General features: G+C 40.1%; 2 protein-coding genes and 1 non-coding gene across 3 annotated transcripts in view; 1 reads left to right on the top strand and 2 right to left on the bottom strand.

Annotated features, from left to right (window-relative positions):
• The window catches only part of rfx6 (regulatory factor X, 6), a 17399-nt gene extending 11503 nt beyond the window's left edge, over positions 1 to 5896 (bottom strand). The window contains exons 1-9 of the mRNA XM_032543584.1: positions 5703 to 5896; positions 4498 to 4657; positions 4010 to 4133; positions 2545 to 2606; positions 1981 to 2058; positions 1512 to 1539; positions 892 to 999; positions 539 to 616; positions 323 to 436 (exon numbers count right to left, since the gene is read on the bottom strand). Coding sequence (XP_032399475.1) covers positions 323 to 436; positions 539 to 616; positions 892 to 999; positions 1512 to 1539; positions 1981 to 2058; positions 2545 to 2606; positions 4010 to 4133; positions 4498 to 4657; positions 5703 to 5859 — 909 coding nt within the window. The 5' untranslated portion in view covers positions 5860 to 5896. The remainder of the gene's footprint in view (positions 1 to 322; positions 437 to 538; positions 617 to 891; positions 1000 to 1511; positions 1540 to 1980; positions 2059 to 2544; positions 2607 to 4009; positions 4134 to 4497; positions 4658 to 5702) is intronic.
• A 1717-nt stretch (positions 5897 to 7613) lies between these two features.
• On the top strand, positions 7614 to 20549 carry tdrd15 (tudor domain containing 15). The gene is made up of 5 exons (XM_032543034.1): positions 7614 to 7725; positions 8543 to 8600; positions 13239 to 18833; positions 19621 to 19784; positions 20185 to 20549. Exons 2-5 carry the CDS (start codon positions 8581 to 8583, stop codon positions 20196 to 20198), a joined length of 5793 nt encoding a protein of 1930 aa, XP_032398925.1. The 5' UTR covers positions 7614 to 7725; positions 8543 to 8580; the 3' UTR covers positions 20199 to 20549.
• Positions 20550 to 21151: 602 nt separating this feature from the next.
• trnal-cag (transfer RNA leucine (anticodon CAG)) lies at positions 21152 to 21234 on the bottom strand. The gene has a single exon. It is a non-coding gene; the product is annotated as a tRNA-Leu (tRNA).
• Positions 21235 to 25007: the final 3773 nt, after the last annotated feature.

Genomic DNA, 25007 nt, shown 5'->3' with positions numbered 1-25007 from the left:
GACAGCTCCGCCCCTCTCTTCACCTCTCTTGTCCAAAACATACGGCCTCAGATCAGATGGAATCGATCATTGACCTTCAGCCTAGGGTGCTCTGGTACCACGTACACTTATGAGCATCCCTATTTTTAACAATTAACCAAAATATATGCCATGTGGTTAAATATTTTAATTTCGTATTAATAACGTGCTCATTAAATCATATCTGAGACTTGATATGAAGTAAAAAAGGAACTAATGACATACATGTCTACACATTTGGAAGTGTGCATTCCTGCCATTATACTGCGGAAATAAATATCCTGAAACAGTGTTTCCTAACAACCTTATAGAGGATTGAGTCACAGAAGCAGAAGATGTCGACTATAACGGGGTTTTCCAGCAGCGGCAACAGATGGTCGGGCATTCCCTGCCAGAAATGGAGCAGAAAATTCTGGATCTGAAAGAAAACATTTGAAGAGTGAGATATCTAGTGTTAGTGGAGGCTGAGTTAACTCTCTTCAGTAAGAACAATACAATTCTCTCGAGTGACAGTGATCACCTCCTCAAAGTTGATATTAATGGCGTTGTCCAGGATACACTGGCAGTGTGTTTTATACATCATGATCAAAGTGTCCACCTGCAAAGACACAGTGAAGATCTGACATTAAATTAATTCACACAAAAAACTATAATGAAATCAGAAGCGGCCAGCCAATAAACAACTACTGTCAATGTAATTTTGTTAAGAGTAAATACATTTGCATCATCTTGCATTTTATATACGTCAAAATTAAGATTATGCCTTTTTAACAAAAACGCAGCAGGAAGATCGACACTGCCAAGCTTCTTGTTTGTTTACGGCAAATACAGAATTTACCAATGCCTCAAAATGAATTTATATGTGTCACCAACCTTTTCTCTAGAGATATTTCCCTGCAGCAGAAGATGCTGAGCGTTGGGGAAGTCTGGGAGCAACGTGCCAGTTTTAGAGCTCAAAGAATATTTTCTGGTGAAACCTCCCTGAAAGAAATAACAAAGTCATCATGTCCATTTTTTCTTCAGTTGATCTTGACAGTTCTTTTATTTTAAAAACTGTGGCCTAGTGCTTGCTCTTGAAGGGAATTGTTGGGTTTCTGTGAATAAAATCACAGAGTCTGGTCTAGACCTGCTCTTTATGAAAAGTGCAGTGAGATAGCTGTTGTTGTGATTTGGCACTATATAAAAAGAATAGAATTGAATTGAATTAACTTAGCGCAGTTGTCACAGTGATGTACCAGTGTATCCCAAGACTCTGTGACGTCGTTGTTGAGTGCAGTTACAGGTGCAACAGAGGATATTTCTAAGTTAAACTATATTTTACAGCAGATCAAAACCTCTATTGTTCTCTCATTTGTCTTTGGATGAATGTTGTTCATTTGGGGACAATTGAACACTCACAAGTCTCAACTTCCCATTGACATCTTTCAACCAGAGAGGGCAGGTAAGCCTGGTGATACGTTACTCCTTAAGTGAGAGTTACGCTTTTCTCTTACCTCATTCTTGAGCTTGCTTCCAGAAAATCTGCAATTAAAAAAGAAACAGATTTGTTATTGGAAAATGTAAATACATTGTGTTTTGACATGAGATCTTTAAAAGTAAAAAAAAACAAAAACAGTACAATTGCAAATATTTTGAATATCAAATCCACAACAAAACATGATTTTGAGTTGACAATTTTCATATTAATATGTGTTTTACGTTCAATGCTGCATGCAATTTGTCTAATACATTTCGGGGTTTAATCCAGATGGACCAAACAGACGGACTGAGTATTTAACATGAGTTGTAAAAATTCAACAAACACTTTGAGTGTCATCTGCAAAGACTGAGAACAAAACATAAAAAATACAACCACTGTGCAATAATGCTGCATTAAAAAGATACAATAAAATCATCAACAACCAAAAGACATGGAGGTACAGTATCATGTGCATAAATAAATCCTGTTAAATGTTTAGTTACCTAGTCAAACCTTTTCCAGAATACACAGAGTGATAGTAAGCGCTGCTCTCTTTGATGCCAATTCCATAGTAATGATATCTGTATAATGCCAAGATATTAATATTAATTACATCAAGTACGACAACATTTTGGATCTCTCAGTTTCATGAAAAACGTTTTGCAAAAAGTCATATTAACCCTTGTGTTGTCCTCGGGTCAGATTTGATCCATTTTGAAAATAAAATGTGTCTTTCTACTAAAATTTCAGAAAAATAACGTAAATTGTTCCAAACAACAAGTAAAACAACAAGCAACTCTTTAAATTTGGATGTTTTGTTCAATTTTATAGCATTCAAAACTTTTTTTATGAAAGACCATTGAAAAAAGGGACTAAAATGTCCCCAAAAAACACGAAAAGGCACAGAAAAACAAACATCAGTGGGGAAAGCAACAAACGTTTTGAAATAAAACAATCAAAAGGTTTTAATTTTGCCACAGAAAAACAAAAAGTCGCACGGTTGATGGGAAGACAACACAAGGGTTAAGACAGGTTTTTTTTGCAGTTTTCTGCAATTTCTGTATTACTTGGAGTGTCCTCTGGTTCCCAGTCTTCTCGTTGTTAGAAGAGGAAACTTCTGTCGAATCGTCTGATGAGAAAAGGAAGTAGAAAGTTCGGGTTAGACCAGTCCATCGTCAGATCATTATCGTTGGATCAATATTAGGATTCTACAGTACCCTCATAAACAGTATGTAACGGTTGTAACCAGGGCTGTAGGACTCGAGTCCGGTCTTGGACTCGAGACCGTTTTTTTCTATGGTCTCGGACTTGTCTCGGCCCCGCTAGTATTTGGACTCGGACTTGTCTCGGTCTCGGCCGCTGGTCTTGCCAATATGGCTTTTGGTCTGGACCGAGTCCAGGTGTCTTTATTATGTTGATAATAATATTGGAGGGAAGGTGAAACCCAAAATGATTGTCTTGATACTGTCATGCATAAGACTGTTTTTCTGTCCTGGACTCGGTCTTGACTCGGACTCGAACCTTTTTGGACTCGGTCCAGTCTTGGACTCCAACCTCTTTGGACTTGGACTTGACTAGTCCAGATCTTGGACTTGTCTTGGACTCGACTAAGGTGGTCTTGACTACAGCCCTCGTTGTAACTGTACTGCAGGTATTAGAAAGCCAAAGTGTTGTCATGATTTGGGTATTTTGTTCCTCTTTATTTGGTATTTTTGGTTTGGTCTTGTCTCCTTGTGCTTGTGTCTGTTTTATTTTGATAGTCTGGGTCTCTGTCTGTCCTGTCTTTAGTTTTACTTCCTGTGTTTCGTCTGTGATTACTAATGTCTTCCACCTGTTTCCCAGCCCTCTTGTCCCTGCCTCTAGTTCTCTCGTCCACCAGTGTCGGTGCCCCCCCCCCCCCCCCCCCCCCCCCCCCCCCCCCCCCCGCCCGCCCCGCCCCCCCTATTGTCTCTTGTCAGATAGTTTTGTTGTTTGTTTGTTTGTTTTTTTTGTACTGCGATCGCTGTTTCCTGTGAGTTATTCGCGTGCTCCTGTTTTTGTGTTCCTGTTTTTTTTGTTGTCCTTTTCTCTTGGACTTTTAGGGATATATGTGGATTTTGTGTTGTGTTTTTTTTTCCCTTTTGTGTTCCCTTTTTTGTGAATAAATCCTCATAGGAACTCTATCCTACCTGCCTGCCTAGTCTCTGCTTTTGGGTCCCCAATTCCTTGGAGTGTAATAAGTATAGACTCATATGAAGTATATGAACCACATGAATTAAACTCTCATAATAAAAGCAAAGAGACGTATAACTGAAACACTGTATCTTTTACACATGCGGGGAAATAAATGTTCACAATGCCCAACGTTTGTCATATTTTATTGATTATGTTATCTATAAAATTTGAATTTGTTCCCTAAAACTAACAACCTATGATGATATTTGTTTGCAGATCTTAGTTATCTGCTTCTGATATCACACACACACACACACACACACACACACACACACAACACACACACACACACACACACACACACACACACACACACACCTTTCCAAATGTAGCTGCGCAGGCTGGTTCTAGCTTCTCCTTCCTGCAGAAGTCCAGGTAGTGAGCATAGAGGATACACCGAGGCAGACACACTCCTTCACACACAATATAATTTTCTTCCAGCCTGTTGAGATATACACATATATCATTTTTGATTTTCAGGTAGAAAAAATGTAACTTGGACCATTTTTCTTCTTGTAAAAATTTGAAATGGGTCAATTTGACCCGAATACCATACGAGGGTTAAAAGAAAATATCTGTAAGAAACAGCACTTTATAATGTAAAAGTCCTTTTCTTTTTAGTTCAGTTGTACTATGCTGGAAGAAGAATGCTGGGAATGTTTTCCATTTGTTGTAAATTCAACAAGAAGTTTTTGTATTTATCAAATACTGAGAACAGCTAAAGTAATATATCACATATTTTCCTCATGCCGTGCAGCCATAGCCAACACACACACACACCTATGAATATGGATTAGTGGTCTTACCACTGCAGAGTGAGTTGTGTCTGCTTCTTCTTGTCCTTGATGATCTGACTGATGGTCTTCCTGGAGGAGGAGAGGCTCTGTTTGAGGGTCAGGTCCGGGTTAAAGTCCACCAGGTCTTGGTCTTCCTCAGAAGACGGCGTCTCATTACTGTCCTCTGCTTCTGAGACAACACAGAGACAAATCTAGTAGCTCACGAGAGAGACGGGTGTGTTTTCAACATAACTTGACTTTTTTCAGTATGGTTTACACAGATAGTGGTCTTTCCTTATCATGTATAAAAGAAAGAAACTGTACTTCTTCTCTTCCAGCATCATTCCAGTCAATACCAGGGCTGTAGTCAAGACCACCTTTGTCGAGTCCAAGACAAGTCCAAGACCAGGACTAGTCGAGTCCAAGACAAGACCGAGTCCAAAGAGGTTCGAGTCCGAGTGAAGACCGAGTCCAGGTCAGGAAAAACAGGTCTTATCCATGACGGTATCAAGACAATCATTTTGGGTTTCACTTTTCTTCCAATATTATTATCAACATTATAAAGACACCTGGACTCGGTCCAGACCAAAAGCCCAAAAGCCATGTACAAAATACACCTTTCCTAATGTTTATGTATCTTCATCATCCACGTATCTTTCCTAATGTTTATGTATCTTCATCATCATCATCCACTTTATTCACTCATGTGTGGCAAAAAAAAGTATGTGAAGAAAATAACTGGGATCTTGTTGTTGTAGCACCACCTTGTGGTCAATCTGGGCCATTTTAATTTTTCAACTGAGCAGCAGATTTGACATTTGAGCACAGAAAAAAAACACAAAAATCACATTTAAAGTGATGATTGAGTGGAGATTTCTAACAGGAGAAGTTAACGGTGAAGAAGACACTGATATAAAACAGTAACAGTATTTAAGTATTTATGTGTAGGGTATCTGAGTCAAAAAATGACATGATCACTGTATTGGCCGACCCTGTACGCAGTTCTGTCAGATTCTCTTCCAGACTGGGGAACCATTGACGAACATGTCTGTGTATTAGTCTTTGAACATTGTGGAGGGCTCTGTATTTTATATTTTTTGCATTTGTGTATGTTCTTACTGTGATATGGACCCCCCTGGGTCTTAAATAAAGTTCATATTAATATATTAACATTTCAGCTGTATTGATCTGTACTTCCCACAGCAATCATAAATTGAGAATTGTTGTTTCGTTACCTGATTTAATCCCAGAATCATCCTCTTGATGAAAATGTGTCTGTCCATTAAAGTCCGTGTGTGTTTCTTCTGGTGAGCTGCACAAAGTCTTGGTTAGAGAGTGAATGAGGAACACTTCATGCCTGGCTGAAGTCTCACTGCTGCGTTTCATCGGCATGGTCACACAAAAATAAATCGATAAATCAACCGAAGACAAAGATGAACGTTTAAGTCAGCATGCTGTAAAAAAAAAAAATCTAAAATCTAAAAATAAAAATAAGTCCACTGCAGCTCATTTGACAATCAAAACATTCGCACAAGTCCAGGAAAAGATTAAAAAAACCACGTCCAATATTTTTCATCCAACCAAATGAGAAACCAAAGAAAAGTGGATGAAACTGCAGTTGATGAACCTGACGCGCTGAGCAGCCTGAGACTATTAAAGCCGAGCTGTAGGGGGGGCAGAGGTAATGAAGCCTTGCATTCATCATATTTACAGAAGACTGGGGCTAATCCAGGTTATTAATGATTAACAGAAGAGCCCTGATCCATCTGTTCATCCATCCATCCTGCCTCCCACACTCAGCACCACGTCAAGTGTTAATGCTGCTTTCACTTATTTTGAAAACTCAACTGTGTCCAGTTTTTTAATTAACCTAGACGGGATATTATTGTGTGGCAGTTGTGTTATGTTACAGCTTAATTATATAAACTCAATGGACATTTTACCTGCCTAAATGAAAGAAAAAGACATTTTTTTAGCTGCATCCACCAAACTAAAGCTGCAACTAATGATTATTTTCATTGTCAATAATCCTGTGATTATTTCCTTGGTTAATTGACTAATAGTTTGGTTCATAAAATGCCGGGTAATAGTGCATTAAAACATGTTCCTAAAGCCAAAGATGACATTGTCAAGAAATCACATGTGCCAAAAATAAAAAATAACATAAACAAATCACAGCAGCTGGAACTAGTTAATAATAAGAAGGTCTAGAAAAGAGTTGTGTAAAAAGTACAATATTTCACTCTGAAATGTTAGGAAGTATAAGTATAAAGTAGCAGAAGTAGCGTTACAATTCTTTTCCAGACTGCGAATATTTATATATTTTAAACCTCATGCTTGTACTTTAATTAATGGAAGAGAAACAGGAAGTGGGATCAGGATCAAAACCAGGACAAGACCTTCTTCAACTGTCTATGGACAAGACACATTTTGCAGGGTAGTAGCCATAGACTGTATATTTATTAATATTAACGGTCTATTGTAGGAGCCTAGAACGCACCCATAGACTGGACTGGAGGCCTAAAATCTATATATACATATACTGTATATATATAGATATATATATATCTATATATATATAACGTATAGGCCTATATATAACTTACTGTATATAGAACAAAAAACTATTTATATATATATATAGTATATGTGTACACATATATACGTATATTTTTATATACATCTATCACTGTTTTTTAATGTTTGTCACTTTTTTGATGTCAGTCACTTTTGATTATTTACTGTATATTTGTAAGTTTTTCAACATTTGTCACTGTTTATTTTTTTCCACATTTTTGTCACTTTTTTGACGTTTATGACTTTCTTCAAAGTTCTTTTATCAATTGTTTTTTCTTCAAACTATATAAAATTGACTAAAACACCCAAAATGAATGACTGAATTCAATGAAAGTAGTGAACTGCTCATTTATTTACTTTACTTGTTAACTTGCGTTGAAGTGAACCATCCACATTATTTATTTATTTTTGGACAATTTACCCCCAAAAAAACAAAAGCAAAATCCTGATATAGAAAATTTTCAGAAAATGGGTCAAATTTGACCCGAGGTCAACAGGAGGGTTAAAAACTTCTCCCAAAATGTTCGATTGTGTACATTTTTTTTTTTAGGTTGCGCATGCGCAGTAGGCTCACGTTGACGTCGACACGTGTATTTCTTCAACTATCTATGGCAGTTAGCACGCAGCATCCTGAGTAACGTCGTTAAACCGAGAGGTGGCAGACACAAGGCTGCACAAGTGGTAGGAAACCTTAGTCAGGAATATATTAGTCTTGACAACCACTGACGGTAATTTGAGATAAACCCGACCATGACGTAACGTTAGGCTGACCGTTAGACCCCACTATGGAATTTAGCTTCAGCATCGGTTAGCGTTAGCAACGTTAGCTTCTGCTTAATTTCAAGTCAACTGCTAGCTTCGGTATTGTTTAGCTCCTGCTGAATCTCAATTTACACTGTTAAGTCCCTTTTGGTTAGTCTTGACATCATGTTGTACCCTGTGTATTTAGCGAAACAAAATTGTGTACATTTCAATTTAAATCTTTGTCGCGGTAACAGTTACCTAATGTTAGCTAAATGTTAGCTAAATGTTAGCTAACATAGCTAAAATGCTAACATTCAGGATCAGGGTGGTATTTTTTCTTTGACAGACGTTCCTACACAATGTATTGAACAGTTTGCTTCACAGATATGAAACAAGCTTTGGAGAATCAATATAATTTGCATATATCAAAAGATAATTTCAATATGTTTTTTTTTTTGTGTTCCCAAGGGATGTTTCCTACGTCCTACACCATGCACAGCTTGCTTTAATATAGGTGTTGGCACTGTGTAATGTCAAGTTGGTTTTATTTAAAATCACATTTGTTTTAACAATCTGTTGAATATGACATCCTCCATCCTTAGACATTATATTTAGAAAGGTAATGTGTCAAAGTTGAAGGCTTTCTTAGTTTGTAAAGGCGTATTATTAGTATGTGAAGGTCACTATTCATGCTAGTTTTGTTATTGTAATTTTTGTAATAATAGTGAGTCCATTTTACCAACATTTCTTTCAGGTTCTGCTTAAGATGTGACCGTCACTAATGCTGCAGCCATGCAATCAGAACATCAAAAGTAAGTTAATCAATGTGACAAATAGGAACCGATGCTTATAAGTATAATGTAAAATATTTAGGCAAAGTTGCGTCTTAGTGGCTGGATTAGACGTTGACAGCTAAACTATTAGATTTCGTAATTATTGATTTAACAGATTTTTAAATGAGGAGTCAGTGACATACAGTTTAGTGGAGAACCCACCTGGTCATAAGGTCTGGTCTTTTATTTTTATTTTCATCTTTTAAATTGTTTCAGGTTAAATAATTTGTTTTTGAGCACTTTCCATAAATCTACAGTAGCTATAACAAAAGTTAACTATCATATAATATGCTAATGAAAGTAAACAGAATCTAATATATATTAATCTATAAGTAGAGCTGTATCTGAATACTCGTTAAATGAGTAGGTATTCGATTTTCAATTTAGGGATTCAAACATTTTTTTTAAATAAATAATGTGCACGTAGGCTATGGCTGCACGATTATGGCCAAAATGATAATCACGATTATTTTGATCAAAATTTTGATCGCAATTATTCTCACGATTATTTGTTGATTTTAACCAAAACAAATTTTATTGTCATATAGGCTATTTATAACTGCGAGAGGGACACAGAGAGACGGCTGATCATTATGAACGGGTCCAGCACGGGTCGAACGGCGGATAAACACGGCGTGTGTATGAAATGTCTGTATCTTCACTGCGCTGTATTTGTATGAACTATGATATTCTGGCCATGGGTCACATCTCTGGCCCAGGTCCAGGTCCCGGTCTCGGTATTGCAGTCCCGTCTCACGCTGTTACTCTACAAACTGAAGTTAGTTGCATTCAATAACTTCTTCTGTGTTCTTCGCCGTGGCGGCCGCGATAGCAGAGTTACCATGGAATAGGTAACGATAGCAGAGTTACCATGATAGCAGAGTAACGATAGCAGAGTTACCATGGAAACACTGGTACAAATACAGGTTTGCCCCTCGTAACAATATACAGCTGTGTTAATAAAAAATTTAAACTGTGGACAAATATCAGAAGTGTGGACCGGCGGCCGCTGTGTGGCGGGGCGCGGAGAGTAAGAGGAGAGAGAGTAGGACGAGAGAGCGTAGAAAGATCCAACACAGGCACGGCTTTACAGACGAAATGGGTCATGTAACGCAAAATTAAACCATATCCATATAAACAGCATTGCAGCGGATGCGAGGACATTAGCACCGGTGCGTCCTAGAGGAGCTAACAGCTAACAGACGCTACTAGCTAACAGCTAACAGACGCTACTAGCTAACAGCTAACAGATGCTACTAGCACCGACTAGCACTGGTCACTGCTATTGTCTGAAAAACAACAGATGGGACAAAGTGTTGCGTTTACTGGTAAACTGGTAAACTTCAAGACCGACGTATAACCAACTGCTATCTGTTGAGTTTTCCTCCCGTTACTCTGACCTCTGGGACTGTCTACATCTAGAAACTTAGATGCACGGGGTGCAGTGAACTACTCTGACTGGCTCATGAGCAGACGGCTTTACGGAGCGGCAGATGGGCTTTGCAAAAAACCCGTAGTGTTCTATGAAATGACGTTTATAAAAAATAATCGCTCGATCACGCAAATTTGATCGTGGAAAGTCCAAATCGTGATCGCGATTAAAATTTGATTAATTGTGCAGCCCTAACGTAGGCTATGCAGCGCAATGTCGTCCATGTCAGCCAAGAACGGATAAATGTAGAGTTACAAGCGAGCAGTCTGTTTGCAGAGGTATGATTGGTTATACGTAGCGTAGTGCCTGTTTTCAGGTGATTTGATAAAGGTAAAGTTAGTACGAGTGTTGGCTGAGCTTGCATTCCCACTAGAGGATGGATACCCGACCCGAGCCCGACGGGACCCGACGGTACCCGACGGGCCGGGCCGGGTTCGAACAGATTTTTAGAAAGGATGCTCGGGTTCGGGTCGGGCTCGGTCACATCAGCGCGATAAGGCATTGAACATTTTGAATTTAAAACAGCTTATTATGTAGGTAGTGGCGCTTGTTGCCCCGTGTGCATTGATGCGCTCATCTATTGACATTTCCCAATGCCTTCCTACAATTGCTTAATAAAAGCGGCTTTCCACACAAACAAACGTACATGTGTCATTAGTATGAGAAACAAATGCGATTTTAACTGTGTCGGATGCGGGCCGGGCTCGGACAGAAAAATCCGGCCCGATCCGCACTCTAATTCCCACACACTGTTGGTCGTCGATTGTCATTTGTCAGACAGTCCGGCAAAACACAGGTGTTTCCATGCAGCACCATGGTTTTGAAAGCTGCTTCATAGATAAAATGTATTATTTATTTTGGGTGCCTGCTGCAGAAGGTCAGACCAATTCAACTTTTTGGAAAAATAGCAGCCAGACATAACCAGCGGTGGACATCTAAGTCCGTTTTGCAGGGTGAGAGTCCCATAATGTTACAGGAAACGGGAAACATCAGTGCCTCTATAGCTGACACAAAGTTTTAAACCTATGAAGGTAAAAAACAAAGCACAAGCACTGAACTGCCCAGGAGTTTGTGTAACAATAGGTGACCGTGTCATGTTACAACAAAGCAAAGTTGCTTTATCTCTCGCTTCATCACTTTTTAACACTCACTGCCACCGAAGCTTAGAATATTTGAAGTTCATAGGTATCAAAGCTTTGAAACTCAAAAAAAGCCATACCTATAAGCATCTAAAAGTAAGTACCATGCACAAGGAACAGACATGGAGCTCATACTGGGGTCTGAAACACGCTACACTATATTTATTACTGTCAACCATTTAACTCAGTAGTCCGAATTCTGGCAAATTGTTGCACTGCATAGTGCCCTCAAAAATTCCCACAATGTAATAGAAAAAATTGTGTCTTTGGAATCCCACAAGGCACTGTCACATTTTAAATATGTGGGAAAAAAAAGATCTGGGATGATGCAAAATGAAGACTCCAGGGTTTTTCCTGCAATGAGAAATTTTTGGTGCCTCCCGAAGAAGTTTTTACGAGCGTATCATAACGCAGGAAATAAGTATTTTTAAATTGAAATTGGACAAAAGTGTTAGCTTTTTAAGACCTTAGGGTAGCTGTGACATACATGTCGTGACGAAATTCAAACTGTAAATATACTATAGTTACACCAAAATGGAACCGGGGGTCTGTGATTGGACAGGCCGGGCAGCGATGCAGCAACAGTGACGATACTAAAATTAATTTAAGTTTGTATTTAAGTACCAAGCTCCAGGTACAGTGCTCACTGCAAAATGCGTCGTGCAGTTCTAATGGTCTTAAAATGTCAAGAACCCTGTACTAAGCGGTTGAGTGTTAATTATAAAGTAAGTAGTGACTAAGGTAGTTAATTCACACACAGTATGGGGCTTTGTTTTGTTCCACACACCAGGATCTGAAATAGCCAAGGTCTTACACACAATTTCCACTGGCTGCAGAACGTCTGCGGCTCCGCTGCGTGTCGGCTCTGTGCTCTGCCGTCCGTCAATACCCACCAGGTCCGGATTTGTTGCAGGATGTCTGCGGCCATGACTGACAGCTGAAGTCTCGAGGACCCGCGAGATCATGTAGGGTAGAACCACAAAACCAACAACCATTTGTTTCCATGCAGAGGAGTAGAGGGGAATCAGCTCTGTGCTGTTTTTAATGTGTAGTGCAGAGAAATATGACCCGCTGTGAGCACGATTTATTTTATTTTTGAAAATTAACCGCATGTTTTATTTTGTTTCTGTGCCTGACTTCCTGTCCCGCACTTTCTGCCGAGTGCTGAATTGCTGCGGAGCTCTCCAGTGCCCGGCAAAAATTGAAGCTCTAGATATCTGCTCCAGAGGGCTGTGGATCGGCGGAGCTGGGATGGAGTCGGTGCGCAGCCGTTCCGCAGTCGTTCCGCAGTCAGTGGAAATACACACGTTGACTTTAATGGAAACCTAATGCCTTCGCTGCCGTTCCGGAGCAGATCCGTAACCGGTGGAAATTAGGTGTTAAGCTCCTGACACACCAACCACATGGCCGACCCTCGGCAAAAAAGGCAGTAGGACTGATCAGTCTCCCCAAGTTGGTCAGAAAAGTGCCCCGGAACACACTAAAGCGACGAGACGTAATACGTCTCCATTACAGCAGGCGGTGCTAATGTGTATTGTCACCCAAAAATGAAAACCGGCAGCTGATTGGACGAACACGTCATGTGGGTCTGGTTTCTCGGGTAATTCAAAGCCAGACTGTCATGGCGGCTTGTTTGGAACACAAGCTCATATTTTACCATATTTTACTCACGTGTTTCTGAAAACATTTTAAGCCAGAAATAGGCCGTGCAGCAGCTGCTGAATCTTCATTTCAGATCAATAAAGGTTAAAAGATTTTTTCTTCACATTTTGAGAGACTAGTCCCGCTCCTTGTTTCCGGTTTTGCACTCCACCAATCAGATTGGTCATTTGAGTCTGACTGCCGGCAGTTCCCGCCTTCCGACTGAGCACACCGATCAGACTCGAGTCACCGACCTCGCCAGACTGTTTCACTGCCGATTATTGGGTTGGTGTGTCACGGCCCTTTCAGTGGGCAGCTGCTGGTGCTTAAATGAAAGAAGTTATACACTAACCAAATGATTTAACACTTTTTAAGGTTAATAATATAAGTAATTTGAATTTGCAGGTCTAGTCCATCTGCGCCATGTGCCCTTTGGCCAGTGGACCTCAAGTTAACTCACTTGGACTGGAACCCTGAAGCAACCCTGATACACTTCCAGGGACAGTACATATCCATATGTGAACTTGACTACAACATCTTGCAAGGGGAAATTCAAAACATACCAAAGACCAAAGCTGCAGTGGATATCGGAGAGTTTTGCCTCGTGGAAGATTTGACTTCAGGCCGCTGGTATAGAGGAAGAGTTCAAAAAAGAAAAGAAGACTTGTTTGATGTTTTCCTCATCGATCACGGCAACGTCTTGAGTGTCGACATCATCCACATATCTTCCTGTTCAAACGATCTGTTCATCCTTCCTCCCAAGATAGTTTGTGGCTTTCTTTCAAATGTACTACTGCTTCACGGTTGTTCTCATTCTGTAGTGGATGCGTACTTTTCAAACCTGATTGGAAGAAATGTCACAGGTTACATCCAAGCCTTCCTGCCTCACAAAGTGCTCTTATTGGAAGCCCCTGACATTAACGTTGACCTTGTTAGACATGGGTTTGGAAGACACATGGACAAAGATACTTTCATCCTCTTGGTCGAGATGCTCACAGAAGTGCCGATCAAACAAAACAAGGAGCCAGTTCCTGACTTACTCATTGAAAAGCCAAGTGGACAAGAAGTTTTCTTCAACCAGTCTGGTTTGCAGGGATATGACATACTGTCTTTCTGTGGACCTAGGTTGAGTTGTGGGACACGTGCTAAAGTGCGTGTGACTGCTGCTGTTAACCCTGGAAGGTTTTACTGTCAGATGACCAGTATGAAAACAGATCTTTTGGAAATGTCAAAGAAGCTGGCTGCAGCTAATGAGTGCCGATCCAAAGAACACAATCAGACGACCCCAGAAAACCTGGGTTTACTGTGCTCAGTCAAAAGCAAAGATGGGAAATGGTGCAGAGGCTTTGTGCAGTTTCTCCCAGTCAATTCTCAACTTCGAGTTTTGTTTATTGACTACGGGTTCTTTGAATCTGTCAAAGTTGAGAATGTCCACAGCCTACCACCTGAATTACTTTCAATACCCATCATGGCGTTCCCATGCTCATTGGCCTCCCTCAGCAATCAAGAACAGGTGGTCAAAACTCAGCAGTTGAGTTTCCTCAAAGCAGGCTTGCTTGGAAAAGTCTTAGATGTGGAGATCAAAAGTTTTGACCAAGAACAGCACATGTATTCTATCTCAGTAATTGGTGCTGAAGATAATCATGTGAAGGAACCAGAGCCCATGCAAGCGCATCCTAGAATGAAGATTGAGTCAGTTTTTGATACAGCAGAATTGTCACCTGAAGGTGGCTATTTATACAATGAAACAATCATGGGTGAAGCATTGGGTAAAACACTAGATGCAGAAGAGGTGCATGTTGGCTCTGTCTTTGTGGGCTATGTTGAGCATGTCCAGAATCCAAACCGCTTCTGGATGAGAACTCAAAAACGCAATGATGAGTTTGAAGAAATGATGAAGAAATTGGCAGATTACTACAATCAAGTGAAGCTGGAAGAAGATGTGCTGGTGAAACCAGAGCTGGGGACACTGTGCTGTGCAGTTTATGAGAAAGACATGCATTTCTACAGGGGTATTGTGACAGACACTCTCAAGCATGGAGCTGAAGTCCTTTTTATGGATTTTGGAAACATTGAGAAAGTGCCACATATGTTGATCAAGAAGATACCAGAGACATTTGCAAGTAAATCAGCATTTGCCTTCTGCTGTACTCTTGTAAATGTTGTTCCTCTGGATGAAGTCTGGACCAGCGCCAACGCTGACTTTTTCAGACAAGCTGTGTCAAACAAAGCCCTGCTAGTCCATGTTGTCCAAAAGAGAAAAAACACATTTGTTGTTGATCTTTATGAGATGGGAAGTGACACCAATCAAAGTATCACTGAGCTCCTGATCTCTTGCAAAAAAGCTGAATACTGGAACAACATTGCCATAAAGCCTGTGGTGCAGAACAACATAGATTTGACAGAAGAAACAACACGCCCAAGATGTATGGTGACTTCAGACATCAGTGGAGATGCAGAGCAAATGAAGGATTGGGAGGAGGAAGAGAAAACATGCAAAAATCAAACTGAAAAGGCCCAAGCCTCTGCATGCTTTAAAGCCTTAAGAATCAAGCCAGGGTGTAATTTTGCTGTGCATTGCTCTCACATCAGGTCTCCTTTAGATTTCTGGTGCCAGCCTCTAGATACGCTTCCAGCTTTGGAGGAACTGATGGATGAAGTAAATCAATATTACTCAACTCACACAGTTCCCCTCCAATCAGGGGATCAATGTTGTGTCACAAAGTCACCTATAGATGGAAGATGGTACAGGGCCTTCATCATAGAGAAGCAGAAAGGTTATGCCAGAGTGATGATGGTTGACTATGGCTTTACCTGCCAAATCAGTGAGCTCAACATTCAGGCAATAATGCCAGAATTTGTTCATTTGGAAGGACAAGGTTTCAGGTGCAGCCTTCCCAACCTGATTAAACCTGCTGACCCCGAGCACAGTGGGTATTGGAGTCCGATGACTTGTAAGTGGCTAAAAGATTTTGTCCTTGACAGTCCCAGTGGTCTAAGATGTAAAGTTGTCTTTCAGTTCAATGTAAAACACACAGGGCTGTGCAATGCTGTGGAACTTTACAACACCCAAACCCAACTGAGCCTAACAGATTTGCTCTCAGAACACGGCCTGACAAGTGAGGGGACTATCTTGACAAAACAACAGTTAACAGTGTTTCCAGAATCTTTTGTCTACTCTTCATTTAATCTAAGTCCTGGAAATGAAGAACAAGTCTACATCACTCATGTAAGCAGTCAATGGGAGGTCTACTGCCACCTTGAGAGAAATGTTGAAAGCATTCAAGACCTTGAAAGGAAAATCTCAGATGAGGGTGAGAAGATGATGCAAGCCAGTACGAGAGCAGTTTTGAGGAAGCTGTGCCTGGCAAAATACTTTGATGGTCAATGGTACAGGGGCGTGGTACATCATGTTCAGTCACCTCTGCATCTTAGTGTGTTATTTGTGGATTATGGAAACACCAACATATCTGAGAAAACCCATGTCATGTTTATCCACGAAGACTCTGATTTGTTGTCCACACCCATGCAAGCACTGAAATTTTGCCTTGCTTCGGTGTCCAAAGAAGAGCTCTATGCAGATGTCAAAGAATGGCTTGATGGTGCAATACTCAACAAGCAAGTGAGAGCTGTCATAGTTGGAGAGAATGAAGATGGTTCATTTGATGTTGAACTATTTGATGGAGATGTCAACATCAATGAGAAGGTAAAGGAGCTCATTCTCAGTGTTTCACCAAAACCAAAGACAAAAAATAAAACTCTCCACACAAAGAGCTCAATTAAGTGCAAGAGTCGACCCAAAGGGAAGTCTTCAAATTCCCCCACATTGAAAACCAGATGCACTCAAGTTAGATTTGCTCCTCACAAAAAGAAAGAGAAAACAAAAAACTATGTTCATGGGAAAGCTGAGAAGAACACAAAAGTAAATCAACAAAAAGAGTACCATGATACAAACACAAAGTCCGAACAATCACAAAAAACAGACACGGAAAGCCCTCAGCTCTCGTGTTTGCCAGACATAAAAGTGAGCGCAGGTTTTAAGGCAAAGTGTTATGTCTCCTACTTTGACTCGGTCAACAGTTTTTTCCTTCAACTGTCGGAGGATGAACCTGCCATCTTGCAAATGGCCGAAGAGCTCAACACAAGTGTCTTAAGAGATTCCTTGAAGACCACAACTGTTTTGAGAATCAGTGACCTTGTTCTGGCTGAGTATGAAGAAGACGGCGCTCTGTATCGTTCTGCTGTGAAGGACTGTGGAGGAAGTTCCAGTTACGAAGTTGAGTTTGTGGACTATGGAAACTCTGCAGTCATCGGGAAGGAGAAGATCTACTCCATACCGAAGGAGTTTCTCTCTCAGCCAAGATTCGGCATATCATGCTCCCTGTTGGACACAAGCACATATGAGAATGATGCTTCTTTCGTTGATGCTGTAATGGAGAAGCCTCTCATGGTTGATTTTGTCCGTCACAATGAAGTTCAATGGGAAGTCAAGGTTGAGCTTTTTGAAGAAGCCACACTTGAAGCAGCTGTTGAAAATAGCACTGAAACCAAAAAAGAAGAGAAATCAGGTTCATCTGATATAAAAGAGAAAGTGAGATCCTGTGAGCAAGTGAGCAAGATTGAAAGAACTACCGTTGATGGTGAAAACACCGAAAGAACTCTTGATGACGAAAACTTCCTGCTGGAACCGACACCGGCCACACTGTCGAATAAACTAGAAGAACATAGAAAATCACCCACCAGAAACGATATAACAAAAAATGATAGTGTAGATGCAATCATACACCCGACTATTCAAGCTAAAGACACGGAGAATGGGACAGTTCTGTCGGTCCTGCGTAACAGTCATTTTTACGCCAGACTAAATAAGGCCGGTGAACTGCTTGCTGCATTGGAAAGTTCTATAGATGACAACCTACACAAGTGCCAGATCGTGCCTGAAGAGAATATCACACAAGGCTATAAGTGCTTAGTTCAGGTAGACAAGGACAAACGGTGGCACAGGGCTGTTGTTCAAAATGTAGGCCAGGGAAAATGCCAGGTCCTGCTCGTGGATCAAGGAATAACAGAAGAAATCCCAAGTGGATCAATCCGACGACAGTGTTGCAAGTTGACAAAAATCCCAGACCTTGCAGTTTTGTGCAAGGTAAACTGCCTTGGGCTCAGTGAAGGAGATGGTGCTCACCAACTGTGGTGTGAAACTCTTAAACCACTGATCGGCAAAGAAGTCGAGCTGGTGTTTGTGTGTTATTCACAAGATGATAAACTGTGGAATGTTGAAATAATCGTGAATGGACAGTTCCTTGTTCGGCAACACACAACCACACTGCAGCAGGATGAAGAGGTGCTAGTGTTACCCGCTGAAACTAAAGTAGGAGGAGGATCCTACTTGGACAGAAGTGCTACTCAGCAGCTTGTCTTTGCTCCTATTGATATAGACAAAGCATATTCTGGCTTTGCTGCTGCAGTGACAACTCCCTTTGAGTTTACGGTCGTTCTGGAGGACAGGCTTCTTGTCATGAACAACGTGTCCATCATGCTGGATGCCCTCCCTGAGCAGATGTCTCCTGTTCCTGAAGCCCACCTCGTCCCTGGCACCTGCTGCCTGTTGAAATCGGTCACCAAGAACAAGTGGTGCAGGGCTGAAATTGTGCACGTCGACACCACAGCAGTCCTCAACCTGGTGGATTACGGCCACTGCGAATGCATCTCGTACGAAGACTGCTCCAAGCTGAAGAGGCTTCCTGAGGACATCGCAAACCTTCCGAAAGTGACGTACCCCTGCGTCCTGAGAGGGGTCGGAGTGGACGGACAGTGGACGGACGAAGCAGCCGTCTTCTTCCAGCAGTGTTTGTACCAGAAGATCCTCCAGATCGTCTTCAGAGAGTTTGTGTCAAACACACACTGGAAGGTGGACATTCTGGTAGATGGCGTCCATGTTGCCAAGGAGCTGGTGGATGCTGGACACGCCAATTATATGGACGTCATGCTAGGACTGAGGTATGTCCTTAGCATTGTCCTGTCCATTACTTTGTATTTGTCTTTTATTTAACCCTTATGTTGTCCTCGGGTCAAATTGACATTTTCCAGTCTGTGATTATCCATCAACATCCATTCTTTTAATTTTAGTCTCAATAATTCCTAATTTCTGCTTTTCTAACTCAAACATTAGGTATAATTTCCTATAAATTAGGTTTATTGACCATAAATTCCTAAAATAACTCAAAGTGACAAAAGCGTAATAAAACGTTTTAAAAATTCAATAAAAAGCATCAACAAAAGTCTTGATTTTCAATTTTGACGGGAAGACAACACAAGGGTTAAACTTTCATTGAAGGAAGTTTAAGTCAGCTCTTCAGTTTATATTTCACAGTTACGTTAAGTGGTTTAATATAAAATGAAGACAAATTTGAATTAGTTACACACATTGCTTTGGCTCATTGTTTTAAGAAAAGTCTCAAATATGTAATAAAAGCAGGATCAAATCTGAGAAATCGGTTAGAATTAATGAAAACTTCGGTAGTTCTTTAGCATGTTATCCTCCATTTTTCCAAAATCAAAAAAAGCTAACTTTAACATCCAGAAACTGTCAACTGTAAACTCATAAATCCACTTTTATGCTCGGTAATCATTTTAATCTCTTTTTAAATCGAGGTATTTTTCAACAAAATCTAAATCTAAAATCAGAAAAACAGTCACGTTTGCTGCCAAGACAGGAAAAAAGTATAAAAGGTGCACGTTTTCAAGCAAAATATATAAAAGTTAACCTTATTTGTGACGCATTCAGGTTCCAGGAACAGAGCTCGGATAAAGCGGCTCCTCACAGCCCCGACAGTGATGAAGAGTGTGGACAGGAAGATGATGAAGATGGGAAGTCCGATCTCTCGGTGGACTCGTCTGATGAAGAGGAGGGGAAGGTGCCCCTCAGCGTTGTGTCTGAATCTAAGCGATGTAAGATCCCTGGTGTGTTTAGAAGGGTTAGGGTTTTATCCGTCTTAATGTTTTTACTTTTAACTGTTTACACCTGTTGTGTTTTTATCTGTTTTTTAAACTGATTTTGTCCAAAGCATTTTGAAATGCGCTGTTGCTGAAATGTGATTTCCAAATAAAGCTGCCTTGCCTTGTCTTACAGAATATTCTCTGGTGTAGCTCGGCTAAAAACACAGTATTTGTCTGCATGTTAGTGTGTAGTTTACTACCAGTTTCTGGAATACATCAATCCAAATCTTTTTTTTACACCTATAACGTGTATTTTTATAGACGAGCATTTCCATAAAGTCCTGATAAAGGGGTTTGCAGGTGTGTAAAGTAACTATTGTACAGTCCTGTCACTGTTTTCTTCTTGTTACAGGTTTCTTGATGTGAAGCCGTCTGATTGGATCAGCGCTTCCTAATCCCTGGATATGATTCTGCTTGTTGGATGTTTTGGTTATAAGCTGAGATTTGGCATTTAAAAATGACATAATTTACCTTACAATGTTACTATGTAAATGTTCTTGTACTGGTTAAAGGTGAAAAAGATTTAAGTTTTGTTGAATTGAAGCTTTCAGACAGCAGCATAATGTTCCTTAAAAGCACAAGAAATTGGAGTGAGTGACGTTTTGTTTTTATTATTAAGATTTAAATTGGGTTTTCTCCTCATTCAGGGTTTTTGTTTATCAATGTTGACAGATGTTAAGGTCGTTTTTTTCGTTTTATGTTAATAAAAAAAAAAAAGGAAATCGGACTGTAATAAGTGTTTTGTTTTGATGAGGTTAACTAAATATTAATTAGCCAAGCACTTATATTTATTTAGTTTATTTTAAGATTTACAATTTCTGTACTTGTGTAGAAAACATTTTTGACTTGACATTTAATTTAACATTTCATCTTATTCTTATTTTGCTCTCACATACTTTGTTCGCTAAATTAGTAGTGGGATGAAGTTTAATTAAACCCCATTTTTAGTTTTTTCATCACAAAAAAATGGGCCTTCGAAATAAGCTGAAAATGTCAATATTAGAAATATTAAATAACTTTGGAAAAAACATTTAAAAAAAAAAAGATAACTTTTTTTCATGGTTGACGGGAAGACAACACCAGGGTTTTAAGAGTGTGTGAGAACTGAGAAGTCCAGGTCATGTCCCACTAGAGTGCGCTGTGGAGCCAGGATGACTCAGACTCTGGTGGACGCCGTCTCGTGCATCCCAAAAAAAATAATCAAAATTACATCAAAGGAATTCTTAAAAAAAAATACAATTTGAATGCAGAGATATTGCACGTGTCTCTGGCTCGATGTGTCAGTTTTCTGTGGCGTGTTAATGGAATAAAAAGGTTGTTGTCAGAAGTGGGATTCGAACCCACGCCTCCAGGGGAGACTGCGACCTGAACGCAGCGCCTTAGACCGCTCGGCCATCCTGACATCTGAATGCTCCACAACACGGAAATCTATTATACTGCAGAAACACAAAAAAAAAAAAAACCAGGTGTCGCGGGAAACAGTCCGTTATTACACGATCTCGTGGGCTTTTCAGTGCGTTTTTATTTTTTACCCACATGGTTTTAAAACCTTCATGTCAGCGATAGATGGGGTGATGTTTCCTGTTTTACTGCACGAGACTTTCACATTTCCTTAAAATCGGCCTGCCAAATCTGATAGTCCGGATTAGCAACCAGCAAGATACCCCGCTCAATTTACCTTTTATGAATTGAGAGTAAAACATTATATTGATTAAATGTTACATTATTTAGATCTGCATTTTTTTTTGTAGGCTATGGTTTACTTCTTGGGGAAAATGTGACTTGTGTACAGCACTTGACACATTGAATGTGGTGTGTTCAAGTGCCCTTTAGATGGCAGTGTTAAAGCACAAATGGAAACCGGTTTAATTTTTAGTATGATAGATTGAGGTGGGGGGGGGGGAAGAGCAATTTGAAATTGATATTGATATTGGAAATTTAATGTTCTGCAAAGCTATTGATTTCAATGTGAACTAGTCAAGATCCTTTGATTCTGGGCAATAGAAATTGCCGAAAAGGGGCATTTTTTTTCATTGTGAATTATATTTTACATAGACTATTATGTAAACTTATTTGTCCTTTCATGAACAGACTGTTGATTAGGAGGAACAGTTTTAAGTAATTATATAAAACACATTTTATGTAATTAGGACTAGAGGAAAACATCTGCTGGATAAGAATTTACAACCTGTAATATTTTTATTTTTCAGATACTGTTCTCCACATATTGGGCTAAGTGTTCCTACCACAAGCATTTTGTTGCACTTTATTTAAATCTAAAAGAGACTTTCCATAGTTTATAATCCCTTTGTTGGATATGTGTAAAAAATCACTTTCTTTTAGGCTATCATATTTTCCTGAATAAACAGCATGAATTGTCCAGATTTAAGAAATAAGTTGTAATTGTTTGGCAAATTATTTTTGGGACTAGGGTAGGGAGGAAGGTAAGAGAATGGAGGGAGTAATAAATGTTGGGATGTGTTACTTAACCCTTGTGTTGTCTTTACGTCAAACATTAAAAAAAACGTTATCGCATTTTCTGACATTTTTGTCACTTTTTAAATGTTTTTTCCAAAGTTGTTTGATATTTCTAATGACGACATTTACAGCTTATTTCGAAGGTCCATTTTTTTTGGGATGAAAAAAATGAAAATGGGTCAAATCCAGGACAAGCGTCCCTCCTATGGACCTTTTTCACAGCAGACACTTGGACTTGTCACAGTAGGAAAAGCTGGAATTGATCCCTTAACGATGGCTCCATTCCAATAAGTGTCCCAGTGATCTACTTCAGTGAGTCAGCATGACCAACACCAGGGTCCTGTCCTAAATGGAATGCAGCCTTCGTTAATGGAGAATCTTGGGATAGTTTTTGATCGGTCGTTGTCATTTGACTTGCATATTAACGAGGGGACAAAAGTCGCCTTCTGTCATCTTCGAAGAATTGCTAATATCAGATCAGTACTGTCCCTTAAAGATGCCGAGGCCCTCATTCAGGCCTTTGTTCCATCTAGACTAGATTATTGTAAGGTCCTGTTCTCGGGGCTGCCTAAGAAAAGTCGGCGAGGTCTACAGATGGTCCAGAATGCTGCAGCACGTGTTCTTACTGGATCATCGAAATACAGACACATAACTCCTGTGTTGGCCTCACTTCTCTGGCTCCCTGTCCAGGCTAGAGCAGATTTTAAGGTCTTACTTGTAACTTACAAAATAGTGAATGGCCTTGCACCGGTATGTGTGTCTGATCTGTTAAACTCTCATGTGCCTTCTCGGTTGCTGCGCTCCCACGGGTCAGGACTGCCGACTGGACCGAAGGTCAGAAAGAAACCGGTTGGGGAGCGAGCCTTCTCGTTTCCAACATTATGGACCAGTCTTCCAGTAGAAATCAGACTGCCGTGTTCAATTGGGGTTTTTAAATCAAAGCTTGAGACTTACTCACCGCTGCGTGTGAGTCCTAATTGCTAATTCATCTTTGATGTATTTGTTTGGTGTCATTTTCTTTTTATTGTCTCGTTTTTACATTTTTGCACTGTTTGCATTTAAAGTGTATTCTTGCTGTAAAGCACTTTGATGGAAAGCGCTCTATAAATAAATGTATTATTATTATTTTTAGTGGTTTTTGATACACACCTGTGCTTTTCCTACTATGACACGTCAACATGTCTGCCGTGAAAAAGGTCTGTTAACATGCGGTTCTCTGTGAAAGGACCATGTAGTTGACCAACGTTGATAATGTAAAAACACCAACCAAAAACGGCTGGAGCACGGTCTCTTCTCTCGGGGTGGAGCGGTCATCCTTTAACCACAAAGTCGGCGGTTCGAGCCCCGCCTCTTTCTGTCCGCATGCAGAAATGTTATGGAGCGAGACACCGAATTTCAACTCGAGACCGATTTAACTTTTGGAGAAATGCAACCTGATGTCATCCTGCAGTAGCCAATCACGTAACAGGCAGTCAGACTTGAGTGTTTTGTCTCGAGGCAGTGTGTGAGTCTAACAGTTAACATCATTTCCTCTGTCGCTGCCACAAGAAAATCTAAAATATGAGTGTGAAAACACGTGACTTCACTGGCAAGGAGTTTGTTTAACAGCTGTTTTCTGCAACAACGAAGCACAGAGCATCTGTTTTCTTTCTCTGTGAAATGAAGCTGCCTTCAAGTGCAGCAGAAAATGTTGAGATCTAAAAACGATCTGACGGAAAACAGTTGTCAAAGTAGAATAAAGTGTAATTGTGCTACTTTGGGGGGTTAAATAACAACAGGATCAGCAGCTCCACTGCTCATAAAATGGTTAAAAGCAAAAGTCAAATGTCACTTCGTTGGGCTGTGTACATTTGCAATAATAAAGTCAAATCAGTCTTTTTCCAAACTGTCGGAGCTGAACGCACCACAAAGAAATAGAGCAACATATAGCAATATATATATTAAGTATTGATTATAAGCAGGAGAGGGTTAACGTATGTGCTAATAATTGGCCAGACTGTTTTCGGAGGCCATTATTCTCCCTTTGATTGAGATTGACCGTCCCAAATACCAAATAAATCAGAACATAGTCTTTATTAGCAAAGAGCCGACATCATGGACATAATAAAGAGTAGACGCCGCAGATAAATTGATAGTTAAGGACAATCTGGTTGTACCATGAATTACACACTTAATTTAAAATGGTAGTCATAGTATTAATTTAAAGTGGCAGAAGTATTAAGTGTTTTTAAATGATACAAAAGTAACTATTTTTGACCGTGATAAAAGACCACACTTTCAGCCTGCAGTGTTGAAAAATCTGTATTTATTAATGATTTACAAAAGGCTAAACATGAAACCATTTAAATGATTCAGTTCATTTTGAAACCTAGAAAGGAGGAGCTGCTGCTGCTGCTGCTGCGGGGGTGGAGGAGACAGAGTGGGCTGCGGGTCGGGGGTCAGAGCGGCATCTCATCACGGAGATCCGCTTTCAGAGGACGCTCCGCGAGAGAGAGAAAGTAAATAAATCCACACGGGACAGAGTCAAACTGCAGAAGAGAGATACATCTCAAACATCACTGTTTTAGCTTTTTATTTTGAAACTGGGGGACACACCGGGTTGGAAGTGCGCTCCTCAACATCAGCAGTGGTGGTGAAAGAGACCATGGGAACTATATATATATATATATATATATATATATATATATATATATATAT

Source organism: Etheostoma spectabile, chromosome 18 (assembly GCF_008692095.1).
Source record: "Etheostoma spectabile isolate EspeVRDwgs_2016 chromosome 18, UIUC_Espe_1.0, whole genome shotgun sequence".
Taxonomy (NCBI): Eukaryota; Metazoa; Chordata; class Actinopteri; order Perciformes; family Percidae; genus Etheostoma; species Etheostoma spectabile.
Note: the sequence above shows the minus strand (reverse complement) of the source record. Positions and strands in the feature narration are given on the sequence as shown.